At 50.4% G+C, this 16,668-nt stretch overlaps 1 protein-coding gene across 4 annotated transcripts in view; it reads right to left on the minus strand.

Annotated features, from left to right (window-relative positions):
- The window catches only part of pard3ab (par-3 family cell polarity regulator alpha, b), a 141,092-nt gene that overhangs the window by 93,014 nt on the left and 31,410 nt on the right, over nucleotides 1-16,668 (minus strand). For all 4 annotated transcript variants that reach the window (XM_084706549.1, XM_084706546.1, XM_084706545.1 and 1 more), the window contains exon 3: nucleotides 895-1,075. In XM_084706549.1, the coding sequence (XP_084562675.1) occupies nucleotides 895-1,075 (181 nt within the window). The remainder of the gene's footprint in view (nucleotides 1-894; nucleotides 1,076-16,668) is intronic.

Below are 16,668 nucleotides of genomic sequence, written 5' to 3' on the forward strand. Positions count from 1 at the left end.
TTGCTGTGTGTGAGTCTCACAGGAGAGAGAGAGAGAGAGACCGGAGGAGGAGAGAACACTATGTCCTGACAGGTCAGACCACTGCTGCCAGAACTACAACTCCCAGGGGGCAATGTGCAGACAGACCGTCATCACACTGCTTTAATTAGCACTGGGCTACAGATAATTGAAATGGGATGGCAGATTTCATAAGGCTCACAACAATTATTTCTCCTTAACGACGTACGATCTTTCTCCTTTAGCTTGTTTGAACAGTAGCAAAGAGCAGGCGTTTCTATTATCGGTTGCAAGATTAAAATCTTATCAATTAAAATCGGTATGAAAACACCACCTCCTGGGAGATTAAAATGTATGCCATTAGGGCAAAGTTCCAAATTTCGATTTAAAAAAATAAATATTCTGCTGTAGTCATTCTGCTATGCAAATTAACCTAAGGTAGAATTCATTACTCTGACTGTGAGACGGGTGATTTAGCCAGGTATAATTACAGTATCCAGACTTAAGTTTGGTTCATTAGCACGTATTCAGATCTCATCTCAGAATCTCATTATATCTTGTCTGACCTCTATGAGGCCATCTATGGTGCAGATTATCCACAAATCCATGTTTCTGGAGACGGAGTCATGGAATAGTCTTTACTAGGCGCTGCGCACCCATCTCTTACGTGGAGAGAATGATCCAGAAGAAGGATCGACAGAGAAAGAGGAAGGGAGGGAGGTGAAGACAAAGTGAGAAGAAAAAAAAAAAAACAGCCTCCTTGATCATCTCCCTGGCTCAGCGTCCATCTTGGACAGGAAGCGACAAGCCTGTGCTTGAGCGTCCGACGCCAGCGAGGGTCACACAGCGAGGGTGACACAGCGAGGGTGACAGGACGGGGTGGCGCGTGACACTTACTGGTGCGGAGGGCGGACGGCGTGACCTCGATCTCGCTGGCGGCCTGGTAGGGGTGGAAGGCCGACACGGCGCTGGTGTTGGACTCGCCGGCAAACAGGTCCGGGCTCTGGGTCCCTGTGGAGCTGGCACTGGTGCCATCCCCCCCGAGGTGAGGGTCCTGCTCCTCATACACTGCCACCAGCTGGAGGGAGGGAGGAGGGAGGGAGGGAGGGAGGGAGGGAGGGAGGGAGGGAGGGAGGGAGGGAGGGAGGGAGGGAGGGAGGGAGGGAGGGAGGGAGGGAGGGGGGGGGAGGGAGGGAGGGAGGGAGGGAGGGAGGGAGGGAGGGAGGGAGGGAGGGAGGGAGGGAGGGAGGGAGGGAAGGAGGGAGGGAGGGGGGAGGGGGGGGGGGAGAGAGGGAGGGAGGGAGGGGGGAGGGGGGAGGGAGGGAGGGAGGGAGGGAGGGAGGGAGGGAGGGAGGGAGGGAGGGAGGGAGGGAGGGAGGGAGGGGGGGGGGGGAGGGAGGGAGGGAGGGAGGGAGGGAGAGAGGGAGGGAGGGAGGGAGGGAGGGAGGGAGGGAGGGAGGGAGGGAGGGAGGGAGGGAGGGAGGGAGGGAGGGAGGGAGGGAGGGAGGGAGGGAGGGAGGGAGGGAGGGAGGTCAAAAGATGAATAAAATATGCTGGTTTCTTTCTATACCCTCTCTCTGGCTCTATCGGACACTATCAGTCCAGGAGGTCGTCAACATGGCGTGAGTTGAGTGGGCGCGTGTACTTCATCTTTCTACTACAACTACATGACCGCCCGGCTACAAAACATGAATCGTTAGTTGGAAATCTTTATATCGTTTCTCCAACACAGGTTGATATGAATTGTCACTGCATGAATTATGATGCATCTCTCCACTTTTCCACGGCCGTGTCAGCCTTTAAAGCCCTGATCACGCCCGCTCATGAGTCTCCCTCTCTGTGTCAAGACGTGTCGGTCTTCCTCTGCATGTCTTCAAAGCTGCGCTCCTGCCAAGAGGCTTATCCATTCCAGGGCTATAAGGCCCTCAGGTTGATTTGATATCCATACCATCGCTCGCACATCCACAGGCCAGTGTGTGATGTGTGTGTGTGTGTGTGTGTGTGATGTGTGTGTGTGATGTGTGTGATGTGTGTGTGTGCGTGATGTATGTGTGTGATGTGTGTGATGTGTGTGTGTGTGTGTGATGTGTGTGTGATGTGTGTGATGTGTGTGTGTGTGTGTGTGTGAGAGAGAGCGTGTATGTGTGTGTGTTTTCAGCTGGGTCCGGTTAGCTTCCCAGGCAGTGACAGGAAGGATACCAGCTTGGTAAAAGGGGATATTAACAGTGCAGTCACACACTGGCCGCATTAAAAACACATTTCTTCCAGTGTGTCTTGTGCCTGAGGGCTAGCATTGCTGGCCCGGTCTCCACCTCTGTCCCCCCACAGCCATAACAAAACTACAAGAAGGTCACCAAAACAAACGCAGTCCATATCTATTTGCCAGTGGGTAATGTAGTTTTTTTTTCTTTTAATGAATATCTGACTGTTTTCTACAACCCACTCTCCGTGTCGGAGTCTCTGCTCTGGTGCGTTCTTCCAGCTAGGCCCGAGAGCCCTGCGGCGTCCCAGCATGCACAGCGGGACACCCTGGTGGGTTTCTAGCCGAAAGGGCAGAGAGAGACGAAAACTCACTCTCCCATCAGCCCCCTGCAGGTCGGACCCACAGAGCTCGAGTGACATCATTAGAAGCCGGCTTCCCCAGGGGCGGACACATACTCACGCTGTAGGAGGGGTAAAAGGTCAGAGGTCATCTTGTAAAGGAACAGCAGGGTGTGTGTGTGTGTGTCTGTACGTACAGTATTGTATCTCCTGCAATGCAGATCTTCTAATAAACCCTAAAGCCCAATTATAAAAAGCCACAGTTAAACTGTGCACCAAGTGAAGTCGACTCAGCAAAACAGGTTCTCACGACCGAGTCCCCAGGGGTACATAGTATATCAGATAAAAATAAGACTCACCCCCTTTTTCACAGAAAACCTTGTCATCTGGTGCCAATTATAAAGTGGCCCATGGAGGGAGTATGCCACAGAATCCAGCCTGGGTGTTTATATAGGGCCTTGAGCCTTCCGTATGTAGCTCGGAGGATGTGAGATATCATCGCATGCCATGACAAACAAAACCCCAGCGAGAGCTCATGAGGGTACGTCACTACCCCCTGGCCCGGAGGGACCGCAGCCGACCCTGACCTCTTAACGCTACAGGATGAGTCATGCTGAACACATGCTCTCTCTGCCTGTCTTCCAGTGCTCCCACAGTGGGAGAGCGACTGGTGGAGCGTGGAGGGGTGGGGGCCTGTAGGGGGGGTCGAGGTGGTGGTGGGGGTGACGGTGATGATGGTGGGGTTAGTGTTTGGGGTGATGGTGTTGGTGGTGCTGATGGTGGTGGTGGGGGTGATGGTGATGATGGTGGTGGGGGTGATGGTGATGATGGTGGTGGGGGTGACGGTGATGAAGGTGGGGTTAGTGTTTGGGGTGATGGTGTTGGTGGTGCTGATGGTGGTGGGGGTGACGGTGATGATGGTGGGGTTAGTGTTTGGGGTGATGGTGTTGGTGGTGATGATGGTGGGGTTAGTGATTGGGGTGATGGTGTTGGTGATGAAGGTGGTGATGGTGGAGACCTACAGCCCTGGCTGTCTATCCACACAAGAAAACACAACCCCCCCCCACCCCCCACCACCACCACCACCACAATCCCCTTTCTGTCTCACATTTAATTGCTACCTGTGTTGACAAGCACAGACATGACCCCCCACCATAGGTGAATCATTGCCGCACGGCTGTGTACTGTACACACACACACACAGGTGGTCTTTCCTTAGGGGAACAAAACATGTTCAAAGAGTGTGTGTTAACTGTCTTTGGAGTCAGACATTCGAAAGGATAGAGAGCAGAGAGGGGGAAAGAGAGGGGAGCAAGAGGGGAGGAGAGAAGGAGGCTGAGATAATGAGAGAGAGAGGAGAGAGGGAGGGTGAGCGAGAGAGGCTGAGGAAAGGGAGAAGTTGGCAAGAGAGGGTGAGAGAGATGCAGAGTGATGACTGAGGGACTGAGCATGTGTACATTCCTACACACAGGCCTCGTGTTAAGAACTCAGTGAGTCGGTGATAGGTACTGGACACCACACCTCTCTGTAGAGAGCTCACACACACACACACACACACACACACACACACACACACTCTCACACCTCAATCATGTCATCAGTCTAGGAACAAATGACACCTACACCTCACCCCTGAACAAACCACTGTTAGCTGGAGGGAAACCAATGGCCTCTACAATAAAAGGAATCCTTGGGGAGTGATTTAAACGTAACACAACCCCCGCTCATGCCAAATCAGCAGAGCTCAGACCATTTCCTTCATAAATCTCCTAGTCGATACGACGGGCCGTCCGAGAGCCTCAATGACATCTAGAACTCTGGAACATAAATCATTATGACTGGATTCTACTCAGGACCGATAATAAAGTGACCGTTAGTGTCTCGTCAAATTGGACTGCACTTCCATAGCGCGTTTTCTACCTTAGCGGCACTCAAAGCGCTTCACATTTTGCCTCTCATTCACCCATTCATACTCACCCTCACATATGCCGTGCAAGGCGTTGGCTTGCCCATTGGGAGCAACTTGGGGTTCAGAGTCTGGCTCAAGGATACTTCAGCACACGGCCTGGGGGGAGTCGGAAATCGAACCGCCAACCTTGCCATTAACATACAACCCTCTCTACCCCCTGAGCCACGGCTGCCTCTAATTCTTACAGTATGTAGGCTATCCCTGTTTTGAAATGAGCACAGCCAACTTTAGATTTCATGCTGGCCTTCATGTTGGCCTTCACCCAGCAGTCATGGTATACAAACATGCAAACACACACACAGGCAAACACACACAAAGTTAGAAAAGAGAGATACACGCAAAGAAACGCACACACAATGTCAAGGCTAGGGCCCCAGTTACTCTGGTAGGATTGAAATGCACAGCATCTCTGAGTACAGCTAAACTGCTTCAGCTCTAACATAATGACCCCTCTATCCATTTAACCAGAAACAATAAAAAACATCTGGAAACCGGGGAGTCAGTCTGAATGGAATATAACTGAATTATAACGGAGAGAAGTGAACTGTAATTGGAGGAAGGAGAAACGGTATTCTAATTGTACATGAGGACATGATTCACTTATTTGTTTATTAGAATATCTGTACAAGGAAACTGCTATTCAATCAGCAGGAAATTATAGCCTGCCAGTTTAAAATAGTCCTACATAACTTTTATCTACATATTGCATGTGTACACATTATGAGTTGCCATGACTCTCATCAAGCAGGTCTTATATGTCAGTTCTCACGTTAGCTGCTGTAGCTTGAGCTAGCAGTGGTTGATTACGTTACTGTTGATCATCTGTCCATCATCGTATAAAGCCCGCCTGACAATTTCATTGGTCCGAACAGCTCCTGTCCGAACAGCTCCTGTTCAGCTCATCGTTTTTCCCCAACCGCGCTTCCCCAGACCCAACTTCCCGACCAATTGTTTTTGTTGGTGGGGCTTAGTTGGGTTGGCAGCCAGGCTAATGTTTAGAGGCGTATTCAACGCAAGTTACGCAACGATCGCCACTTTCGCTGGATTCTTTCGTCGGTAACCACAGGAAAGTTTTACACCTCAACTGACGACAGCGTTTTGAGGGTCAACATGTAATCAATTAGTCCAGGGAACACAAAGTTGCGGTCGCTATTTGTATGCCAATGTAGTACTGGCAAACAAACTACCGGTACCTTGGTTGTTTAAAAATGCTGGGGTTGTACAATTTGTCACGTGCCGTGTCGCAATTCTCTCTGACCAATCAGTGAGCCGTCTGTGATTTTACGAATTTTTCTTGGACATACAGCAGTTTATCCCATAAACACCAATCAATAAACAATACAGTTACTGTACAACCAGCGATTACATACTAAACTACACATTCATTTATGTATTTAATGAATATAATTTTGTATATGTAATTGCTGTACATCAATTTATAGTTAATATTGATTGGTGTCCTATCCATGTAGGCCAATGCAACACCATGCTAAAGAAGTGTAATTATGTCTAAGCACTCACATACCTGAAGAAGAATGGCTGGCTGGGCTGGCTAATGAGCTCCATATATCACACAAAACAAGTCCTAATCACATAAAAGCTAAATATAACCTGCTTTACCTCAATCAACAGTTTCTTAAACCAATCAACACTTAACCAGAAACACAGGTCTAGTTTGGGCTACATGTGTGTGACAGAGAGTGGGGGAGGGAGAGAGTGTGTGTGTGTGTGTGTGTGTGTGTGTGTGTGTGTGTGTGTGTGTGTGCGTGCGTGCGTGTGTGTGCGTGTGTGTGTGTGTGCGTGCGTGTGTGTGCGTGTGTGTGTGTGCGTGCGTGTGTGTGACTGAGTGAGTGTGGGAGAGAGAAAGTGTGTGTATTTGTGTATGAGTGGTTGTGAGGGAGAGAGCGCAAGTGTGTGTGTGTGTGTGTTAAACTAACAAGGCAGCTTTGAGACATGCTGTAGAGGAACAGCTTAATGGCTTGTTCTGACGGCGGCTCGACGCTGCTCAGCGCAGCACTGGTGCAAAGCTGAGATAAGTTTGTTAAGAACACAGTCCCGGAGCCAGACTCATAAATCTAAGGACAGGGCAGAAAGAACTAGAAGTCTGATAGTGTCCACTATACAGAGGCAGGAAGGGAAACGCTCATAAATAACTTTAGTTGGCTGCGTTAGTGTGTAGATATAGGTATGCATGCACGTGTCGGTGCGCGCGTGTGTGTACAGTCTGTGTGTGTGAGTGTGTATGAGTTGAGTGTGTGAGTTTGGGTATGTATGTGTACAGTATCTGTGTGGTTAGTGCATCTCTGTGTGTGTTTATGCTTGTGAGTGCAGAATCTCAGCCTCATGTCTCCAGAGCTTCCAGATGGTAGATGTTCAGTCAATAGGCCTGTCTAGAGTATTAATCCTCCCAGGAGAGGTACACACACACACACACACACACACACACACAGTTACATCATACCTGGGATCTGCCCCAGCTGGAACACAGACACACACACACACACACACACACAGGTTGTGTGTTTATACGTGACAGACAGTGTTTGTCCAGATCTTGGAGTGGACTCCACTCCAGAACCCAGGAACCATAAATACACAAGAGCTCCGTTTACTGTCGTACGTTACAACACAACTTCCTCTCCAAATAAACATGAATTCCACTTGAATAAAGACCTGAAGGAGCCATGCATCATGGGAAAAGACCCACAGACGTTCTCCTTGGACCATTCCAACCACGCAACAAGTAGACGAGTCAGACTTGGGGCAGTTTGGTGTTAGCCTCTCCACTCCCTCACACATGATCCCTCAACGCCACAGTAGCCATGTGTCTCCTGACTGCTGGAGCTTCAATTGTAGCGATTTGATCTTAAACATGTCCTTCTGGCCTTCGCTCTCCCAGGCTGGGAGCTTGTTTTGATTGGCCGGTCGGAGGGAAAACTGACCCCTCGTTGGTTTAACCTTGGAGACCAAACCAGGAAGCAGACAAGGCTTGTGTGTAACTCTCCGCCAACATATATTTCAAATGTTTTAATATTTAACAGACACTTATTCAAAGCGAGGTGCAAATAGTGTATATAGAAGATCAAGGATCAGAAGTGCATCATTATAACAGTATTTTGGTGAGTCAAGGAATGGTCTGGATCTACAAGCTGCATCTCAAAGTAACTTCATCTCAACTATCAGGCATGGTGAAGAAAAATAATACTACAGTTCAACACAAAGCTCTGTGGAGCCACATAATCCATCCATCCTTCGTGAGAAAGGAGGAGGAAGAGTTTGAGAGAGCAGAAGGTGAAGCTTATAAACATGTCTGACTCTCGTCTGTCCTCCAGGGTCTGTCCAGCGGACAATAGGCTATTACATGGGACTAAGTGAGTTTGCTGGCTGCCTGGTGATAGAGATGTCATGGTTGGACCAGGAAGAAGGTAACGTGTGTGTGTGTGTGTGTGTGTCATTGCAACACAGCTGGCCCAGCTCAGCCAGGCATTGAGCAACATTCTATTGTGTTTCACAAGCGAGGGGGAGAATCATCTGAACATGTATTCATGAAATATAAACAGTTACCAAGAGATAAATGTATACACTCCCTGTGTGTATGTCCGTATATTGTATAACAAGAGAGGGGGAGAGAGAATAGAGAGAGGAAGAGAGGGGGCCGAGAGAGGGGGAGAGAGAATAGAGAGAGGAAGAGAGGGGGCCGAGAGAGGGGGAGAGAGAGAATAGAGAGAGGAAGAGAGGGGGGCGAGAGAGGAAACATCTGAGTTCTTTCTTCACAGGATTCAGATTCACATTCAGATCTAAACAATTAACAAGAGATAGCTAACGTATACATATAAACTTCCTATACATGTACACGGTCGAGAGAGAGAGAGAGAGAGAGAGAGAGAGAGAGAGAGAGAGAGAGAGAGAGAGAGAATAGAGAGGGGAGAGAGAGAGCATGAGCGAGCAAGCAAGAGATTTGAGGGTAGATGCACACTGGATCGCTCTCTTGGGTCCCCCCCCCCGTCCCCCCCCGCCCCCCCCCCAGCACCCCCTACCCCCCTCTCCTACCCCCCCTTCCCGTAAACCTAGCTCAGCAGTTCCCTCCCCAGCCCAGTTCTTCCCCCTTAGCCAACCCCCCCCCCCTCCCCCCAATCACACTGGAACTGCAGTCTCTGGCAACCTAATAAAAGGGGAACCGTGTAGAAAACACTTCTTTATGATCTCAGCCAATCGTGACAGAGATCCAGCAACAACAAAAAAATTATATATATATATATATATATAAATGAACAAGTTTAGAGCATCTACAATGGTGCTACAATTAGCCGCAGCCCAACACCATCGCCATGGCGTGCCATTTCCTGTCCTAAATAGGTAACTTGGAAACAATGGCAAGCGAACAAACAACGTATATAATAAAACAAAATAGCCATTTTAAGTGGGAATTTGGTCACACGGTACAGAAACCCTCACCCAGCCCGAAGCGTCCAACAGTTGGAACTGCTGGTCCTGAGACCATGTTCTCCAAGATTCCCAGGACTAGACGTCTCAGTAATTGGACACTTGGGGAGGACCAAGAAAACCAGGGACAGTTAATGAGAAATTATAGTTCAGCTGACGCCTTCAGAAACCGGACACCGCCGAACAGTAATGACTTATCCGTGGTTTCATGACACTGGACGTATTTGGATTAGGAAATATTAAGTCTTCAAGTAGGGGGAAATCTCTTAGGAGATTAGTCCTCATTAAAGTCCTGACAGACCATGATAAATACATTAGGATGGGACTGAGGCTGGGGCAGGCTTTCAGCCTCAGGTCTGGCTGCTTCTACCGAAGCTGAGAGATGACTGGTGAAAAGACGTCATGGACCGCTGCCGTGAACTCGTCTGAAGACGATAAAAAACCATCACTGGCATCTCAAGGCCTGTTTCCCAGAAACAGAATGGTCCTGAGCAAGACATAACCATAAGAACCTACAGAGCACTGCAGAACTGCTTACGGTCAACAAACACTAAAGTCTGAGTAACCCAACCTTAAAATAACTCCTGTCTCTCTCTCTCTCTCTCTCTCTCTCTCGGTCTCTCTCTCGGTCTCTCTCGGGGATAAGTGCATATTCAGTCTTCCCCAGCCTTCCTCCTCACTCCCCCCCCCCCCGCCCCTCTGTCTCTCCTCTCTGTCTCTGCCCAGAACAATAGCAGAGGACTGTGAGGAGTTATTACAGGAGCTTCAACACCCCTCCTCAAATCTCCTCTCCCCTCCGCCCCCTGACAGCAGAGGCCCAGACTCTAATTAAACCCCAATAAGCCCCAAATGAACCTGTCACAGCCCGGGCCTGTCTGGGGGAGCCAGGCGCAAATCAATCAAATGAACACGCCCGCGCTCTCTCTGAAGGTCTCCCTGAAGATGCCAGCACACACAGTGAAGGCACAGCGCACAGACATGAGCTCCACAGGACTGTGTCTGTGTGTGTGTGTCTGTGTCTGTGTGTGTGTCTATGTCTGTGTGTGTGTGTGTGTGTGTGTGTGTCTATGTCTGTGTGTGTGTGTGTGTGTGTGTGTCTGTGTGTGAAAGAGAGTGTCTGAGAGAAAGATGTGTGAGAATGACAGTGTGTGCGGGAGAGAGAGAAAGAGAGTGTGTGTGGTGTGTTTTTGACATTTTAACGTTTAAGACAAATGACATTGATAACAGATTCAATCTTAGTTTTAGTTGGTCTACTGCCTTAATCTCCTCGAGGTCTCTTAGGAGGCAAATCATTTGGAGAATATAACTGAACTGGTCAAATAAAACACACACACACATCTAGAATAACCTCAGGATGTCTGTGGAGAAGATACCACTGCCAATAGAAATAGCATTAGTCTGAATCAAACACCTTTTTTTTCAGCACTAATATTCCTTCCCTTCAAGCTCTCCTGTCAGAGCATGTCCAAAATCGCACTGACAGGATTTTCCAGGTGGTCAGCAACGTTGCCGCGGGAGACCAGTGAAGGCGGCGGGCCACGAGGGATCAGAGGCAGGGAGGAGAGGCAGGGAGGAGAGGCAGGGATCAGAGGCAGGGAGGAGAGAGGGACGGAGCGATGGAAGAAAGGAGAGAGGAGAGTCCAGTCCACAGGAGGCACACAGAACTCGGCCCAATCCCAGAATGCACCGTGGTCTTCTCAGCGACGTCTCTGCCGGCTCAGCGGGATGTTTCCTTCCACAGGAGAACGTCACACTGAAACCATCCAGGTGTGAAAACCCAGCTGACAGGACACAACCGTGGGCCCACACTGCCACGACCGACCAGGGAGTCGTGAAAACATGTTCCACTAAACCTGCAATTCACCTCCACCACCACATACCCATCAAAGCATGCTTACTGAACGCTGGGTGTTCTCAACCCTCTTCTCCCCTGGCTCAGGTTTTAACAGCTATTGCGACTTGGCACCCCCGATAAAGGGATAAAGGTAACCAGGGAGTCTTTTACTGATGAGAAAGAGAGTAAACAGGCTGGAAGAGGACAGCCTCTGCTGTCTGTTCATTAGGAGGACGAGGCCACGTCTGTCTTGGGTGTCTGGGGAGGAGAGGCACTAACACAACCAGGGCCGCACTGCGCTGTAATCAGCAGGTTCGGCTCCAGCAGAAATCCTAAAGCGATACCTTACACAATGGCCATTGTCGACGAGAGAGAAGGGCTGGCAGGGGGATAAGTAACAAACTAGCTCGTTTACAGGGACAACAAAAGCCAGTTTGTGTGGGAACGGCCCTGACACCGTAGCAACCAAACTCGACAGCGCTGAAATCTGCGTGATTAAGTCGCCTAGCTTTGACAACAGACGTCGAAAAAAAGACGTTGAATATCGGGATGGAAAACGCACACTTTAAGCAGTTGGAGGTTTTTAGAGACATTCTGGTTTATCTCTGGTCGTTTAGTCTACATTTTGTGTTCAAACTTCAAACACAGGTTCATAACCCTAAACATCATTCATCTCTATTACCTCCACATTTGACTCTCCACAGACAATGGGAATCCATTACTGTATTATGCTCCTGTCCCTTTATATTCTACCTGTGTTTACCTGTATATCAATTGCCTATTTCTACTGTACTTCACAACCCGAGAGAACAACCCCGATGTTCCACCCACTAACAAACGGTAACCTTGGAAAAATGGAACAATAGTTTTGAAAACTGCCTGCTCAGCGCTTTAACCAAATTCCCAAAGTCTTGAATCTTTGAGATTCTGGCTGAGGTAACGGAGACAAACTCAAGCTAGCAAACGCTCCAAAACAGCCCACCTGCCATGAAAGTTTGGACTGTTTTCGAAGAGTTAGTTAGTCAGTCAGACCTAACCCTGAGAGGCCCTCCAGAGCGATGCCATGCCTCTCTCTGAAGGCTCACTACCCTAGAGAGTCAGATGGCTGAGTGGTGAGGGAGTCGGGCTAGTAATCAGAAGGTTGCTGGATCGATTCCCGGCCATGACAAATGATGTTGTGTCCTTGGGCAAGGCACTTCACCCTACTTGCCTCGGGGGGAATGTCCCTGTACTTACTGTAAGTCGCTCTGGATAAGAGCGTCTGCTAAATGTATGTAGGATTTGTAGGACCCTGCACACCTTGCCCTCAGGACAAAACAACAACCATGGGCCTTCCCCCTTCACAACCTTTGCATTTGTTTTCATTACCTCACAAAATGGCCGCCAGGGGCCTGTCGCTTGCGTCGAGTCGAAAGCTTAGCGCTCTCGCGGCGGCGCTAGCTGAAAGGGCCGGCTCCACCCTCCCGATAAGAGGAGGAGGAGGCAGGTGTCCAGAGAGGCCTTCTGAGCGGCCGGTTCAAAGGCTAACGTCTGCTTGAAGGGGTTGTTGTTTATTCACAGACAGACAGAGTCCGTTCATCTTGAGCCAGCGTGGAGTGCCCAACGCGGAGTGCCCAGCATAAATAAGTCTGGATGATATCTGAGCCAATTACGGTGACAGGCGGGGGAGGGGGGGGGGGAGAGAGGGGGAGGAGGGGAGAGGGTGAGGAGGACGGCAAAGAGACATTGATTAATGCTCCCTGGGACGTCTCTTTACCCATCATGCTCGGCAGCAAGACTGGTTGAGGCAAAGGCTTGGCTTGTCACTTTGGAATGGGACTGTGACATGACATCATGAACTTTGTGACTCTGTGTGTGTGTGTGTGTGTGTGTGTGTGTGCAGACTGTATGGAGGTACATCTGTCCGTAAGTGGGACTGACGGACGCCACAAACACACTCCTGACCTGGAGACGCAGTGGTGGTCAAACAGGCACAGGCTTGGCCACATCCCCAGTCGACCCCTGACCCCGAGGTGACCCTGTCCAGGGTCTCCAGTTTCAGCTCGTCCGGAGTGACGTGCTAGACTGGGATGTCTGACAAACCCAGGACGTGTCTGGCTGGGGAAACACAAGGTGCTCCTGAAGGCCTCGCTTCTTCTCTCCCTCTCTCTGTAAACACACGTATCAAATGTGATCTTCTGAAACCTCTGGCTTTGACGCTAAAAGCTTCTTCAAAGACTCGAAAGCCTTGCGGAGCTCATCTGGAGAGTACTTTTCTGTGGAGACTGCTATTTCTACGTAATGGCCCTTGTACAAATGTATCATAACTCTTTATGTATTTGTGAGCAGCTATGATTATTGGCTCACCCCCATTTCATCATCCTACATCATGCACACCCAGGAGAACGCTCCAGCAGGGTTTAATGGTGTCTGGGTGGACCTGGGTGTGTGTGTGGTCTGTGGGTAGGTGTGTGTGTCTAGGTGTGTGTGTCTAGGTGTGTGTGTGTGGTCTGTGGGTAGGTGTGTGTGTCTCAGATAGGAGTCCTAATCCTTTAAGTAGGAAGGAGAGGAGTGTGTGTGTGAGTGCGTGTCAGTTCTAGAACACTCTCACTCATGATATCCACAGTCTGTGTGTGTGTTGTGTGTGTGCGTGTGTGTGACCCCAGCAGCAGCAGGGTCTGGCAGGGATGATGTCATAAGGAGGGGCCTGCAGGAGACGTCCTCCCCAGACAGGGATGAGGCTCTGCGGCCGACCCCGTCACCCCGGAGGAGATCTCATTTAGACGGCCCCCTTGGGACACAGCGCAGGACACACACACACACACTCACTCCCATACACACGCACACTCACTCCCATACACACACACAATCACTCCCATACAAACACACAATCACTCCCATACACACACACAATCACTCCCATACACACACACAATCACTCCCATACACACACACAATCACTCCCATACACACACACAATCACTCCCATGCACACACACAATCACTCCCATACACACACACAATCACTCCCATACACACACACACATACATACTGTCAGAGCGCTCCCTCTGGGTTGGAGGAATATAGTTCTTTCAGGAGTCGCACGTCTAGGCTATAGTCTAAAACCACCCATGACCAAACCATGTTGAACCGCATCACAACCACACCGAACCGTATCGAAACCACACCCAGACCGCACCACAACTGCGGTCGGCGTGCATGATCTATACATGATCTGTACTGCACAGCATTCAAGAAACACGACACAACCCTCCTGCTTCATCAGAATGTAATGAGATGCATGAGTAATTAGCTCTCTTAGTGCCATTTAAACACTGTTCCATACCCTGGTGTCACACTGCGACCAGACAGCCCATCAACCAATCACCTTTGCTAACACGTTACAAGCATGTTCAAAGAGGCCAATTAAAAATCGGAGGCCTGAACTGCTGACGTTTTGTTTAGTGTCCGTGTGGGCGAGCAGGGTCAGGAAGGAGAGGGCTAATGAGGTCACGTTCTCACTGCAGGAGAACGCCAAGGAGAACCCGCTGGGAGAACCTGCTCATGACTACCTGTGTGTGAGTGTGGGTGTGTGTGTGTGCGTGCATTTGGGTATGTGTATGCATAGATGTGCGCACGTGTGTACTTGTGTGTGTGTGGGTGTGCGCATGTTTTTCTATGTGTGCCTGGTGCAGTAGCGCCTGTGTGTGTGTGTGTGTGTGTGTGAGCTACCGTCTTAATTAAGCGCGGCCTCTACGGGAGAAGACTCATTAAGATGTGCTGACAGGGAAGAGGATGCTAGGAAACCGTTGCTACCGGAGACAGGAGAGAGGGAGGGGGGTTGTGGGATTGGACGAGCCACGTAAGGAGGTCTCGTTAGACCTCAGATGGAAGACTGGCTCCGCGAGAGTTGGATGCTGGATTCCCAGGGGGTGGGGAGGTTATGGAGGTGATATGTACAGCTTGTCGACAGGTATGCTCAGAGTGTGTGTGTGTGTGGTCTGCTTCTGTGTTTCTGTACAGTGAACTCCAGACAGGTCAGTGTGTGTGTGTGTGTGTGTGTGTGTGTGTGTGTGTGTGTGTGTGTGTGTGTGTGTGTGTGTGTGTGTGTGTGTGCAAAAACACACACACACACATTCTTTCTAATGGTTCCACTCGAGAAGAGGAGAAGAGCAGAGCTAAAGAGCTGCATCTCCAGCCCCCTATCCCTGCAGACAGGCAAGCTGGGAGCTACATGGTATCTGTGCCGTCCATCACACTCACACACCCTCTTTGTACCCAGATAGCATCTCAGCCTGGGCCTCGTCTCCACACAGCTGCATTAGCCTGCCTCAGCCCTGAAACCGAGAGGTCTTTACCGGAACGTTCCGCGGCTCGTTCCTCTGATCCTTATCCATTCTGCTAATGCTGCGAGGATCGGCCGCTCGAGTCGTCTCTCCGGGAGTCGGAGCCGCGCGGACGTGGGCGAGGTCACTTCCTGTCCGATGCTGTCTGCTCCTTCGTCAGGGGACGTCTCTTCTAGGAAGCTTCGTCCGAGAGCATCGGAACGGACAAGCGTTTGGAGCCGAGAGCTCTGGTGTCCGGAGGCCTGGGCGGCAGGTCTGCGGGTGTGACCTCGGGGGCAGGGGCGGGGCAGGGGGCGGGGCAGGGTCAACGGCGGGCATCCTGCCCCCCCTCACACCCTCCAGAAAACCTCCACTGTAAGTATGCCATTTAGGTGGAAGGGAATGTAGGTGTGTGTATGGCCTGTGTGTGTCTAGGTGTGTGTGTGAATGCTTCCCTCATCATTAAAGACGCTGGAGGGAACTGCTTCTTCAGAGTCTTTCTTGGCCTTTGGCCCATCTCCACATCCTGTTTACCAGCCTTCATCCACTTCCTGCTGGATTCCTGACCACTTCCTGTCCACTCTGAGGCTTCACATTGTGTCTTGGAAGAGCGGGGGTGACAGGAAACAGGAATTCATCACTGCAGGGGGTGCAGCCTAAGATGTAGGTTTGAAATTCAGACACGCGCACTAAGATAGCCAACTGATAGCAGAAACACTGAAATACTAAAAGATAATGAACTCTCTCTAATCCCTTAACTCTCCCCTCTATCGCTCTCTCCCTCATTGTCTGTCCCCTCTATGACTCTCCCTCTTTTTCTCTTTCTCTTTCTCTCACACACACACACACACACACACACACAATAACAACACCAGCCTATCACCTCCACAGCAGCCCAGTGTTCCCATAGAGACATAATACAAGTCCTGAGAGGCAGACAGGCAGGCAGGCAGGCAGACAGACAGAAGGCAGACAGAAGGCAGACAGCAGGCAGACAGACAGACAGGCAGACAGACAGACAGGCAGACAGACAGACAGGCAGGCAGGCAGGCAGGCAGGCAGACAGGCAGGCAGGCAGGCAGGCAGGCAGGCAGGCAGACAGACAGAAGGCAGACAGAAGGCAGACAGCAGGCAGACAGACAGACAGACAGGCAGACAGACAGACAGACAGACAGACAGACAGACAGACAGACAGACAGACAGACAGACAGACAGACAGACAGACAGGCAGACAGACAGACAGGCAGGCAGGCAGGCAGGCAGACAGGCAGACAGGCAGACAGGCAAGGCCCTTCTCCTGCCTGCTACAGTGCTGCAGCACCTTAACCCTGACACCACAGTGCCCCCTACAGCAGGGAGCCAGGCATGCACCTGGGAACGCTCTGCACCTTGTCGATATTGTTAATACTCAATGTGTACATCAAAGTCTTGGGCGGGCAGCAACACAGTCGTAGAGGCGTGAGGCTCACCGAGACTAGAAGAAGACTGAGGAACAAAGACTCTGAGGGGAGAACTTTAGTTTGACATGACAAGACACGCGTGTGTGTGTGTGTGCGTGTCTGATAGTAAGTGTGCTGAT

Source organism: Hypomesus nipponensis, chromosome 10, assembly GCF_054491055.1.
Source record: "Hypomesus nipponensis isolate SF chromosome 10, ASM5449105v1, whole genome shotgun sequence".
In the NCBI taxonomy this organism is placed as follows: domain Eukaryota; kingdom Metazoa; phylum Chordata; class Actinopteri; order Osmeriformes; family Osmeridae; genus Hypomesus; species Hypomesus nipponensis.